The sequence below is a fragment of the Vicugna pacos genome, chromosome 22, assembly GCF_048564905.1.
Source record: "Vicugna pacos chromosome 22, VicPac4, whole genome shotgun sequence".
In the NCBI taxonomy this organism is placed as follows: Eukaryota; Metazoa; Chordata; class Mammalia; order Artiodactyla; family Camelidae; genus Vicugna; species Vicugna pacos.
Window position 1 is genome coordinate 8,955,859 of NC_133008.1, and position 12,879 is coordinate 8,968,737.

The 12,879-nt window shown below is 43.5% G+C and overlaps 2 protein-coding genes across 2 annotated transcripts; one reads left to right on the plus strand and one right to left on the minus strand.

The window, feature by feature from the left end:
• Positions 1 to 1,737: 1,737 nt before the first annotated feature.
• HIGD2A (HIG1 hypoxia inducible domain family member 2A) lies at positions 1,738 to 2,719 on the minus strand. The gene is made up of 2 exons (XM_006198959.4): positions 2,506 to 2,719; positions 1,738 to 2,156 (listed from the first exon to the last, which is right to left on the minus strand). The coding sequence occupies exons 1-2, from the start codon at positions 2,657 to 2,659 to the stop codon at positions 1,990 to 1,992; spliced, it is 321 nt and encodes a 106-aa protein (XP_006199021.1). The 5' UTR covers positions 2,660 to 2,719; the 3' UTR covers positions 1,738 to 1,989.
• A 97-nt stretch (positions 2,720 to 2,816) lies between these two features.
• On the plus strand, positions 2,817 to 12,382 carry NOP16 (NOP16 nucleolar protein). The gene is made up of 5 exons (XM_006198960.4): positions 2,817 to 3,047; positions 3,138 to 3,246; positions 4,364 to 4,433; positions 10,963 to 11,069; positions 11,930 to 12,382. Exons 1-5 carry the CDS (start codon positions 2,941 to 2,943, stop codon positions 12,071 to 12,073), a joined length of 537 nt encoding a protein of 178 aa, XP_006199022.1. The 5' UTR covers positions 2,817 to 2,940; the 3' UTR covers positions 12,074 to 12,382.
• The last annotated feature ends 497 nt before the right edge of the window (positions 12,383 to 12,879 follow it).

Here is a 12,879-nt window from a genome sequence, read left to right on the forward strand (position 1 = left end):
TGCAGCCCCCAGCCCCAGGGGAAAAGACCACCTCTCACAGAATGCTTTTGCAGCCTTGATCCTTTCTGATCCTTGAACAAGCCTGTGAGATAGGGATTCTGTTGTTCTCATCATAGAGCGACAGACCCCCAGAGGGGAAGTGGCTTGGAGGCAAGAGGCAAGACCAGAAGTTCCTGGTGGGGGCTCCCTCTACACCTGGGTTAGAGGCTGGTGAGGGTAGCCTCTGCTAGAGCCCCTCCCTCCTTCAGCTGTACTTTGTGGATTTGAGAGAAACGGTCGGTGACTATACCTTCTTCCCCATCAGCAGAGGTTGCAGAAAGGCTATGTTCAAGCCACCATGACCTGAACAGTGTTTAAAAAGATCTGAGTACCTATCAACCGTATCAGTTTCCCAGAGCTGCTGTAACAAAGTACCACAGCATCTGGCTCAGAACAATGGAAATTTATTGTTTCGCCATTCCACAGGTCCGAAGTCTGAAATCATGGTGTCAGTAGGGCCGTGCTCCCTCTGAAGGCACTAGGGGAGGGTTTGTGGCAGCCTTCTCTTCTAGCTTTGGGCAGCTCAGGTGTTCTGTGGCTTATACAAGCATTACTACAATCCTGAGTTCATCTTCATATCACCTGCCCTCTATATGCATCTGCTTTTGTGCCCAAATTTCCCTTTATTATAAGGGCACCACTCAGACTGGATTAGGGCCCACCCTATGACCTTATTTTAACGTGATTACTTCTGTAAAAACCCTAGTCCCAAATAAGGTCACATTCTGAGGCACTGAGGTTATATCATTTTTTTTTTTGGTCGGGGGGTAGGGTAGGAGACACAACACCAACAGTTAAAAATAGTGGTCATCCTTTTTAAAAGTGCCCTAGTCCTCATCACTTCCCAGATGTTCCTTGAATCGTGAGGCCACAATATCCTGCTCTACATTTATGATCTCTGCCTTACAGCTGAAAGACCATGGTGGGGACAAGAAGCTTAGCTGGCCTTAGTCATACACTCCACTGAGAAATCTGGACTGTGCCAGGAGGCTCAAGAAGTAGTTGTATTGTCTTCACTTCCTCTTTTCTGGCAGCTTGCAGGTGGTGTTGAAATTGATGGAGTCACAGATGGAAGGAACCTGGATGTGAATCAACCCTTTAGGGCTGACTGCAGACCAGGAACCCCTGTCTGAGACTTCACATGAATGAGAAACTCACGAGTCCCCTCTCTTCTAGAGTCTGCTCAGGTCCCCGTCCTCCTTTCTTCCGTAACCATAAAACACGAGGTGCTGCCACAAACCACTGGCAAGCTTTGGGATTATGCGCTACGCTCTTTCCATTATGATAAACTGCTTCTCTAAGCCTCAGTTTCCTGTTCTGTAAGAGGCATCAAGACCCAAGCTGAGATGGTCTAGATCAGTGGCGCCTCAGGCGGTGGGAGTGGGGTCAGGAGCAGACGCACAGTGGAGGGCAGAGCTCCCTGCCCCGGACAGAACCATGGGGGGGCCTCATGTGAAGGAAGGTTTTCTAACGAAAGTTTGAAAATTGTTGGAAAGATCAGGTTTTTTTCAGATAACATCACTCACTAGAGTCTTTTCTACTTCTAACAAGTGATTGTTAAAGGTGACTGTTACCAGGAAAGTTTTGGAATCATTAGACTATCCCATGTCTAAGGGCCCCTGCAGTCTTTAGTCTGTTTTCTCCTAAAACCAAAGATCAGAAACCATCGGGGTGAGGCTGGAAATGAATTCACCAAGCTACAAGTAGGTCAGAGTTTATTACGTAGGGAGTGGAGAGAGTTCAGCACAAACAGAAGTATGCCACACCCAAACTGAACCGAACCTAAGGTTTCTGAAAAAAAAAAAAATCTGTCGATTTCACAATTGGCCACTTCCGCCCCCGCTGATTCAGGGGCACATCAGGGGAGATGAGGGAATAATTCCTGCCACCGGTGGTTGCTCCCCGGGGTGGGAATAATCTCCCCGGAGCTTTCAAGGCCAGGCCACCAGCTTAAGATCGAGATCTCATTGAAGATACAGCTAGACCCGCCAGGATGGCCACGACCGTGAAGCCCTGGGCGGCGATCCGGGTGCGCATCATGAGCTGGGAGCGCTGGCTCTGACCCCGGTGGAAGCAGAAGAGGCCGTAGGTAAGGGCAGCGGCTGTGCCCAGGCAGCCTGAAGAGGAGCCAAAATATGTGAGAAGTGGCAGGTCTGGCCCGCTTTGGGCCTCCCTCCCGGTAAGGTCAAGAGCTCTAATCGGCAGCTGAGGGGAGGAAGGTACCGGTGGGGTCTGGGTGGGAGGGGTCGGTGGAAGCGGGGTCCTGCGAGTCAGAGTCCGCCCCATCCCAGCCGCTCAGGCCCCCTCAGCTCCAGCTCCAATCATGTTCCCGCCCCGCCCCGCCCCTTTGCTACATCTCTGGTCCACCCTCATTCTCGTCCCCCCTGGTGTCCCCGGTCCTCCACTATTTCATTTCTTCCGACATCACCAACCTCTCGGTCTACAGTTCCTACCGCTCCCGCTTACCTATGGGTACCATTGGATTCTCGCGGGTCTTGCGAATAAACTTGTCCTTGAAGCTTTCAGAAGTGCTGTATACAGTGGGGCCAAAGCCCTCAATGACTGGGGGCTGCGATGGTTCAAAGGGTGCCTCCGGAGTCACAGGGCCAGGAGCCGCCATGTTCCAGCCAACATCTGTAGGAGAAATCCCGGACGCTAAGCTCCGCCTCCTGATGAAGTCATTAAAGAGGGCGGGGGAAAGAACTATGCTGAGCGTTGTACGCAGGCGCAGACGCTCATTGCGTTCTGGGAGTTGTAGTAATCAGCAGGCTATCGCTACGAGGAGGACTACATTTCCCAAAAATCTGCAAAACCACGCGCGCACTCGCCGGAAGGAGTCTGCTCCACGAGGTGCTGGGGTGAGAGCATCCAGTTTGAGTTGCCGGTGTTGTGGTCAGCGCGATGCCCAAGGCCAAGGGGAAGACCCGGAGGCAGAAATTCGGTTACAGTGTTAACCGGAAGCGTCTGAACCGAAATGCTCGACGGAAGACAGCGCCGCGGATCGAATGGTGAGGGGACTGGGCTTCAGGAGGCACGGGGCCTCGGCCAAGACTGCAGGCGAGATGACAGTTCCGCTGTCGCCCTCTCTTTTGCCGTAGCTCCCACATCCGACATGCCTGGGACCAGACCAAATCGGTGCGGCAGAACCTGGCCGAGATGGGTTTGGCTATGGACCCCAACAAGGCGGTGCCAGTTCTTAAGAGAAAGGTACTGACATGGTAGGCTCCCGGCCCTTGCCGCCTGTCCCCCGCCATACTTAGGGTTTCAGAATCCTGGCCATTACTTCCCTCACTCCCCACAGCCAACTTGGTCAGCCCGTACTGACTGTGGTTGCCAGGCCCTTTACCTGTACCTCCCTCGTACTTCCTCCCCAGCACATACAGGACGTGGGTTGGAGCTTCTCCTTTCCTTCTCCACTCACCTTTTTCTCTGAAATTAAACTGTTTGGGCCCCTTGGCATCTCAATGGTATTTTCCAGAATTTACCTTTCGTCTGCCCTTAGCCTTCCTGGTAAGGAGTTTGAGATCCTTACTTCCTGTTCGTTACACCTTTCCTCAGTTATCCAATCATTCTTGGTCTGAGGCTTCCCTAGGGCTAGTTCCTCCTGAATAAGTCTTTTTCTGGACCACTCTCAAAAATAGCACCCCTTTTCACTCAGTAACTTTTTCCCTGCTTTGTTTTAATTCATTGGCACTTGTAAATACTTGATGGTATATTACATTATATATTTGTTTATCTGTTTATTGTCTTTGCCTGTTCCCCCCAACATAATCTCCTTGGGGACAAGGACTTTGTGTTCCATTCACTACTAAATCCCCAGTGGTGCTTAGGTTGTGACTAGTCCTCAATAAATAGTTAATATGAAGAGTGGGCTTGCTGGTTGAATTTTGCCCCCTTACTTTGAAGCAAGTTTCTTTTTATCCCTTCATTTTTCCAGAGGAAGATGGCCCTACTGTTTCTTGAGCAAATGTGAAGCTGTAGCCAAGCATTGTCAGCTTGCTCTTCCCCATAGAAAAGATAACCTGATATCTCTCCCTCAGTGTAAAGTCCTTTCATGTGCATTGTTTCATTTGATAATTGCACAATGAAGTGAGGCTGGCAAAGGGTATTATGCCCATTTTATAGACTGGCACAGAAAGATGAATTGTTTGCTTGAGCCTCTTGGAAACCATGAAGTGTCCGGGGCATTGGTTGTTCTTGTCATCTGTTCCTGCCTGACCTTGTAGAGGAATTCTTATGGGTAATGCAGGAGCCTTTAGAATTTTCCCTTATCCAGGATCTTTTCCTTTGTCTACTAAACTCACACGGTGTCTGTTCTCTGCAGGTAAAGGCCATGGAGGTAGACGTAGGGGAAAGGCCTAAGGAGCTTGTGCGGAAGCCCTACGTGCTCAATGGTGGGTATAGGTCACTCTAGGTCACCATCCAGCAGTCAGGGCTGGAAGGGACTCTCAGATCTTCTCATTTTACAGATGGAGAAACTGAGGTTCAGAGGGAAGAAGCAGGCTGGTTCAGGGCTCACAGAGTTAGGACTGTGTCCTGGCTGAGACATTTTCAGTCTACTGACTAAACTCCAGTGTATGAGGGGAGCTCAGAGATGGTCACGGAGGATGGAACCAGTGCCTAAGCGGATAGAAAAGAAAACTGTCTCAGGCATGCATTCAGGTTCTCATGAGTTTAAGGATGAACACATTTTTAGAGATTCCACCATCTAATCTTTCCAGTGACAAATCAATTTCATGTATATTAAGGCTACAGAGACTGAATATTAAAACAGAAGAAGGTAGATTCTGCAGGGAAACAGGAATGCTATGAAATTCTCTACCCTTCCTTCCTCTTACCTGTCTGAGATTTTTAATAGTTCTTCTGAAGGTTAAAGTATTTGAATGTCCAGACATTTGATTCAGAATTCTGTGAGTTCCTCTCTGTAGCCTATCTCAGTGATTCTCCTAAGAGTTATTGTACAGGATTGTATATAAAAAACTGTGTGTACTTATTGTAGTCAAAGCTAATCTTAAAAAGTTTTAATTCTTTGATTAAAGAAGTTTTTAATCGTGGTAAAAAAACACATAAAATTTACCATTGTAATCGTTTAAAAATCTGTAGCTCTGTAGTGTTAAATATATTCACATTGTCAGGCAACAGATCTCCAGAACTTTTCTTTCTCTCTCTTTTTTGTTTTTGAATTTATCAATTTATTTTTAATTTTAAAAATAACTTTATTGCAGTATAATTTTTGTACAGTAAACTACACATATTTCAGATGTACAGTGTGATGAATTTTGATAGATCTGTACGCCTATGAAACCACCACTACAATCAAGATACCTAACATTTCCATCACTCCCCAAGAGGTGCAAATTTCGAACTCCCAGTTTATCCCTTCCCACCTCCTTTACCCCCTGGTAACCATAAGTTTGTTCTCTAAAGTCTGTAAGTTTGTTTCTGTTTTGAAATAAGTTCATTTATGTCTATTTTTTAGATTCCAAATATAAGGAATATCATACGGTATTTTTCTTTCTCTTCCTGGCTTCACTTAGAATGACAATCTCCAAGTCCATCCATGTTGCTGCAAATGGCATTATTTTATTCTTTTTTTTTTTTTTTTTTAATTTAAGGGAGGTACTGGGGGTTTGAACCCAGGACCTCCTGCATGCTAAGCATGCTCTCTACCACTAAGCTATCTCCACTCCCCTATTTTATTCTTTTTTATGGCTGAGTAGTAGTCCATATTGTGTGTGTGTGTGTGTGTGTGTGTGTGTATACACATATACATATATATATATATATGTATATATATATACACACACATATGTACACCATGATCTCTTTATCCAGTCATCTGTTGATGGACATTTAGGTTATTTCCATGTCTTGGCTATTGTAAATAGTGCTGCTGTAAACATTGGGGTGCATGTTTCTTTTCAAATTACATTTTTCTCTGGATATATGCCCAGGAGTGAGATTGCTGGATCATATGATAAGTTTATTTTTAATTTTGTAAGGAATTATACTGTTTTATACTGTCCTCCATAGTGGCTGCACCAATTTACATTCCCACCAACAATGTGGGAGGGTTCCCCTTTCTCTACATCCTCTCCAGCAATTATTGTTTGTTGACTTTTTGATGATGGCCATTCTGACTGGTGTGAGGTGATACCTCATGGTAGTTTTGATTTGTACTTCTCTAACAGTTAGCAATGTTGAGCATCTTTTCATGTGCCTTTTGGCCATCTGGATGTCTTCTTTGGCAAGCTGTCTATTTAGATCTTCTGCCCATTTTTTGATTGGGTTGCTTGTTTTTTTTTTATATTAAGCTGGATGAGCTGTTTGTATATTTTGGAAATTAGTCCTTTGTCAGTCAAATCATTTGCAAATATTTTCTCCCATTCTGTAGGTTGTCTTTTCATTTTGTTGATGGCATCCTTAGCTGTGCAAAAGTTTTTAAGTTTAATTAGGTCCCATTTGTTTGTTTTTGCTTTTATTTGCATTACTCTAGGAGCTGGTTTGAAAAAAATATTTCTGGGATTTATGGCAGAGTGTTATGCCTATGTTTTCATTTAGGAGCTTTATAGTATCTGGTCTTAAATTTAGGTCTTTAATCCATTTTTGAGTTTATTTTTATATATAGTGTTAGACTGAAATTGTCTTTTAAAGGTAGCTGTCCAGTTTTCCCAGCACCACTTATTGAAGAGACTGTCTTTTCTTCATTGTATATTCTTGCCTCCTTTGTCATAGATTAATTGACCATAGTGTGTCGGTTTATTCCTGGACTTTATCCTGTTCCATTGACCTCTGTGTCTGTTTTTGTGCCAGTACCATACTTTTTTTTTTTTAAATTGAAGTATAATCAGTTACAATGTGTCAGTTTCTAATGTACATTATAATGTCCCAGTCATGCATATATATACATACATTTGTTTTCATGTTCTTTTTCATTAAAGGTTATTACAAGATACTGGATGTAGTTCCCTGTACTATACTGAAGAAATTTATCGATTTTTATATATAGTGTTTAACCTTTGCAAATCTCAAACTCCCACATTTATCACTTCCCACCCCTTTGCCCCAGTAACCATAAAATTGTTTACTATGTCTGCAAGTCTGTTTCTGTCATACAGTTTTGATTACTGTAGCTTTGTAGTATAGTCTGAAGTCAGGGAGCGTGATTACCCCAGCTCCATTCTCCTCTTTCTTTGTTTTGGCTATTCGGGGTCTTTTGTATTTCCACACAAATTTTAATACTTTTTGTTCCAGCTCTGTGGAAAACGTCATTGGTAATTTGATAGGGATTGCATTGAATCTGTATATTTCCTTGGGTAGTATGGCCATTTTAACAATATTGATTCCTCCAATCCAAGAACATGGTATGTCTTTCAACTTATTTATGTTTTCAATTTCTTTCATCAGTGTCTTATAGTTTTCAGAGTACAGGTCCTTTGCCTCCTTGGGGAGGCTTATTCTTAAGTATTTTATCTTTTTTGGTATGATGGTAAGTGGGATTGTTTCCTTAATTTCTTTTTCTGCTATTTTGTTGTTAGTACATAGAAATGCAACTGGTTTTTGTATATTAATTTTGTATCCTACAACTTTACCAAATTCATTGATGAGCTCTAGTAGTTTTCTAGTAGCTTCTTTAGGGTTTTCTATGTACAGTATCATGTTATCAGCAAACAGTGACAGTTTTACTTCTTTTTTCCAATTTGGATTCCGTTTCTTTCTTTTTTTCCCCCTCTGATTGTTATAGCTAGGGCTTCCAAAACCATGTTGAATATAAGTGGCAAGAGTGGGCATCTCTGTCTTGCTCCTGATCTTAGGGGAAATACTTTCAGCTTTTCACCATTGAGTGTGATGTTAGCTGTGGGTTTGTCATATATGGCCTTTATTATTTTGAGGTATGTTCCCTCTGTGCCTACTTTCTGGGGGGCTTTAACATAAATGGATGTTGAATTTTATCAAAAGTTTTTTCTGCATCTGTTGAGATGATCATACGGTTTTTATTCTTCAGTTTGTTAATGTGTGGTATCACATTGATTGATTTGCAGGTTTTGAAAAATCCTGGCATCCCTGGCGTAAATCCCACTTGATCATGGTGTGTGAGCCTTTTAATGCATTGTTGGAGTTGATTTGCTAGTATTTTGTTGTGGATTTTAACATCTAGATTCATAAGTGATATTGGTTTATAATTTTCTTTTTTTGTGATATATTTGTCTGGTTTTGGTAGCAGGGTGATGGTGGCCTCAAGGAGTGAGTTTGGAAATGTTCCTTCCTCTGCAATTTTTTGAAATGGTTTCAGAAGGATAGGTGTTAACTCTTCTCTAAATGTTTGGTAGAATTCCTCAGTGAAGCCATCAGGTCCTGGACTTTGGTTTACTGGGAGTTTTTAAATTACTGACTCTATTTCAGTACTGGTAATTGGTCTATTCATATTTCCCATTTCTTCCTGATTCAGTCTTGGCAAATTGTACCTTTCTAAGAAGGTACATTTCTTCATTGCCTTTTTTGTTGGCATGTAGTTGCTAATAGTAGCTTCTTATGATCCCTTGTATTTCTATGGTGTTGGTTCTAACATCTTTTTCATTTTTGATTTTTATTAATTTGGGCCCTCTCCCTTTTTTTCTTGATGAATCTACTAAAGGTTTATCAATTTTGTTTTTATCTTTTAAGAGAACCAGCTTTTAGCTTCATTGACCTTTCCTATTTTTTTTTAAAGTCTCTCATTTATTTCTGCTTTAATCTTATGATTTCTTCCCTTCTACTCACTTTGGGTTTTATTTGTTCTTCTTTTTCTAGTTGCTTTAGGTGTAAGTTTAGGTTGTTTATTTGATATCTTTCTTGTTTCCCGAGTTAAGCTTGTATCACTATAAACTTCCCTCTTAAAGAACTGCTTTTGCTGCATCCCACAGGTTTTAGATTGTTGTGTTTCATTTTGATTTATATTCTTTGATTTCCTCAAAGATCCATTTAGTAGTATATTTTAGCTTAGGAGTATATTGTTTAGCCTCCACATGTTTGCAGTTTTTGTAGTTTTTTTCTTGTAGTTGATTTCTAACCTCATAGCATTGTGGTTAGAAAAGATGCTTGATATGACTTCAGTTTTCTTATATTCACTGAGGCTTGCTTTGTGGGTCAGCATGTGGTCGATTCTGGAGACTGTGCACTTGAGAAGTATGGTTTCTGCTGCTTTCAGATGGAATGCTCTAATAATACTAATTAAGTCCATTTGGCTTAATGTGTCATTTAAGACCTCTATTTCCTTATTGATTTTCTGTTTGGATAATCTGTCCATTGATGTAAGTGGGGTGTTAATGTCCCCCACTATTATTGTGTTATTGTGAATTTCTCCTTTTATGTCTGCTAACAGTTGCCTTATATATTGAGGTGCTCCTATGTCTGGTGCATATATATTTACAATTGTTATATCTTCTTGGATTGATCCCTTGAGGATTATGTAGTGTCATTTGTCTCTTGTAACAGTCTTTATTTTAAAATCTATTTTGTCTGATATAAGTACTGTTACTCCAGCTTTCTTTTGGTTTCCATTTGCATGGAATGTCTTTCTCTGTCCCCTCACTTTCAGCCTGTATGTGTCTCTAGCTCTGAAGTGGGTTTCTTGTACACAGTATATATATGGGTCTTGTTTTTGTATCCATTCAGCCAGTCTGTGTCTTTTGGTTGGAGCGTTTAACCCATTTACATTTAATACATTATTGATATGTATGTTCTCATTGCCATTTTGTTAATTGTTTTCGATTTGTTTTCTGGTCTCTGTTTTCTCTTCTTTTTGTTCTCTTCTCTTGCGGTTAAATGACTGTAGAGTTACATTGGTTTGCAGTTATGTCTGAGGTCTTGGTATAGAAGTCTGTATATATACATAATTGTTTTAAGTTGCTGATCTCTTAATTTTAAATGCATTTTAGATGCCCTGCGTTTGTACCCTTTTCCCCTCACGATTACTTTTCTTGTTTCTGGTTGTGGCCTTTTCTTTTTTTACCTAGAGAATCTCCTTTGACGTTTGTTATAAAGCTGGTTTGGTGGTGCTGAATTCTTTTAGCTTTTGCTCATCTATGAAGCTTTGATTTCTCCATCAAATCTCAATGAGAGCCTTGCTTTGCATCTTACAAAACTGAAGCTCTAGAGTATTCTTTGTTGTAGGTTTTTCCTTTTTATCAGTCAACCAGGTCAAAGATAATCTTGACTATAAACAGTTTTAGCACCTGATCCTGGATAAGATTCGACTACTTCGTTTCTGTGAGGTAGCTATTTTTCTGCCTTCATAGATGTGGAATCGGGGAGTGTTTGCCTAGCTTCTTTTTTTTTTTTTTCAAAAAATTTTTAAAATAGAGGTGGGGGGATTGAACCCAGGACCACATGCATGCTAAGCATGCACTCTACCACAAGCTATACAAACCCCTACCCCCGCTATTTTAGAAGTAAGGCCATTATTGGCTCCATTGCTTGGGTTTTCCCCTCACACGGAGCAGAGAGCTGCCTCAGGCCCTAGTTCTCATTTATTCAGACCTTTCCATTTTCATGCACTGCTGTTAACACCTGAAGATTTTCTCAGAGAGTCTTAGAGCTGGAAGGGAGCCCTGCTCTGTGGACAGGCAGTGTGTTGTCACCTCCGTCCCCAGGAGCTGGCACTAAGAGATTATTGGTTTGGTGCCTTCCTTTTACCCATCTGCGGCCCAAAGAGAGATGACTTGCCTTTTAGGTAGCTGCCATCTGATAGATGCTTGTGCCTTAGGCAGAGCCCGGGACCTGAGGGGCCAAAGGGGAAGGTTGTAGCACTGAGTTTGGAGATGGAGAGGCAAAGCTCATCAGATGGCTGGTGTAGCAACTCTTGTGGCTTGGGCCTGACTGAGCAGCTCAGATTATGTGGGAAGCAGGGCCTCATTCCCTGTCTCCTGGTTTCTCTCAACCCAGACCTAGAGGCCGAAGCCAGCCTTCCAGAGAAGAAAGGAAATACGCTATCCCGGGACCTCATTGACTACGTTCGCTACATGGTGGAGAACCACGGGGAGGACTATAAGGTGAGCGGCTCAGGCCTGGCAGCAGGAACCGCTTGGGCCCGTGGGGAAGGGACCCTGGACCATCCGGGGTCCGATCTGCCTGCTCCTGCCTGTTTCCTGAGACTGAGTGGAAACAAAGGGAGGAAAGAGACTCTGGGAAGTGAATTCCATTGACAGAATGATCATAGCTGGATAGACTGAGGGCCTGTGGGTCATATCCCACTCCTAGATACATTGTTTTGCTTGCATGGTATTTTTAATGAACTTGAACTACAGTTGACCCCTGAACAATTTGGGAGTTAATATGCGTATAATTTATAGCTGGCCCTCTGGGTCTCTGGTTCCTCGCATCTGGGAATTCGGCCACCCGTGGACCATGTAGTGCTATAGTATTATTATTATTATTATTATTATTATTATTATTATTATTATTATTATTATTATTATTATTATTTAGTGTTACAGTATTTACTATTGAAAAGTATCTGTGTATGAGTTCAAATCTGTGTTGTTCAAGAGTCAACTGTAGTTGCCATTTTTATTATGGGAGGTTTCAAATAAAGGTCCTTATTTTTGGCTTCTCTTAAAAACTGAAAGTTCTAAAAAACAAAACAAAACAAAAAAAACCCTGAAAGTTCTGGCTACACTGGACCCCTGTGCCCAGGTGGGATCAGTTGGCTATGGATGGAGAATGAGCTGCTCTGCTGGCCCAGTTCCTGCCTAGTCGCTGAGGGCATCCATCCCCACGTCCCCACTTACACTATGGCTTTTGAGGTGAGGAATCTGATCGTCAGGAGCGGGAGGTGACTTGCCCAGCGCAGGGCTAGGCTTTGAACCTCTGCCGGTCCAGCCCTCCTCAAGCGGCCCTTCTCCCTTCTTAGGCGATGGCCCGGGATGAGAAGAATTACTATCAAGATACCCCGAAACAGATTCGGAGTAAGATCAGCGTCTATAAGCGTTTTTACCCAACAGAGTGGCAAGCCTTCGTCGATTCTTTGCAAAAGAATAAGATGGAGGTTGAGTGACTGGTTTACGTCTGCCCCAGGCTGAGGCCTCCTCCTGGACCAGAGAAGCTGGAGCCAGGGTCTAAGACAAGAAGGGGCATGCTGCCAGAGACGCGGCTGGCCAGAGCCCTGGAATCGAAAGGTTACACGCACACGCACACGCACACCCACTCTCACACTTCCCTCTCTGGGGAAGACACTGTCTCCCAGAGGCTCCAGTTTAGAGTCTTCTGGGAGCTCCGGGAAAAGTCGGAACCTGCTGTTTTCAGAGCAGATGATGTGTTTGAATATAGACTGTGTACAATAAAATACAGTATTTTACTTCCCTGATGGTTTTGTGTTTGCTGTTCCCTGCCACGCCCCGGGGCTGCCCCTGCAAAAACCTACTCAACCAGGGCAGAGGGGCCACCAGCCCTTTCTGCTCCACATTCCTGGGCTCTCCCAGGCGCAGCCTCCCTCCTCTTCTGCCCTGTTCTGGTTCTCCTGCTCTCTGCCTTGGTTTCATGCACACACAGTTCCATTAACGCTGCTACGGAAGCCTGCAGGGAACCCGGGGCTGCCTGGAAGGGGCCTGCGTGGCCAGTGCTAGCCCTACCCCACTCCTTGACCCTGGTCTCAGGCCAGCTGTGGCTCATGTGCCAGAGGATCAGGAGGTACACAGCTGCCTCCTGGTCTGCCTTCTCCCCTGCTTGTCTCTCCTGATGGGAACCTGAGCCCCCAAATCTGCTGAGACTGCTCGGTGGACTGCTGAGTACCACTCTGCTGTGTGCCAGGCACTGGGCTGCACACTGCACGGTCATTCCCTGGGGCCAGGCCTGCCCGATTTG

Excerpts from the sequence above, each read along its gene's own strand:
- HIGD2A (XM_006198959.4), bottom strand. The coding sequence starts at position 2,659 with ATGGCGGCTCCTGGCCCTGTGACTCCGGAGGCACCCTTTGAACCATCG. Across the intron at positions 2,157-2,505 it reads GAATCCAATGGTACCCATAG|GCTGCCTGGGCACAGCCGCT; the intron begins GTAAGCGGGAGC and ends GCTCCTCTTCAG.
- NOP16 (XM_006198960.4), top strand. The coding sequence starts at position 2,941 with ATGCCCAAGGCCAAGGGGAAGACCCGGAGGCAGAAATTCGGTTACAGT. Across the intron at positions 3,247-4,363 it reads TGCCAGTTCTTAAGAGAAAG|GTAAAGGCCATGGAGGTAGA; the intron begins GTACTGACATGG and ends TGTTCTCTGCAG. Across the intron at positions 11,070-11,929 it reads ACCACGGGGAGGACTATAAG|GCGATGGCCCGGGATGAGAA; the intron begins GTGAGCGGCTCA and ends CTCCCTTCTTAG.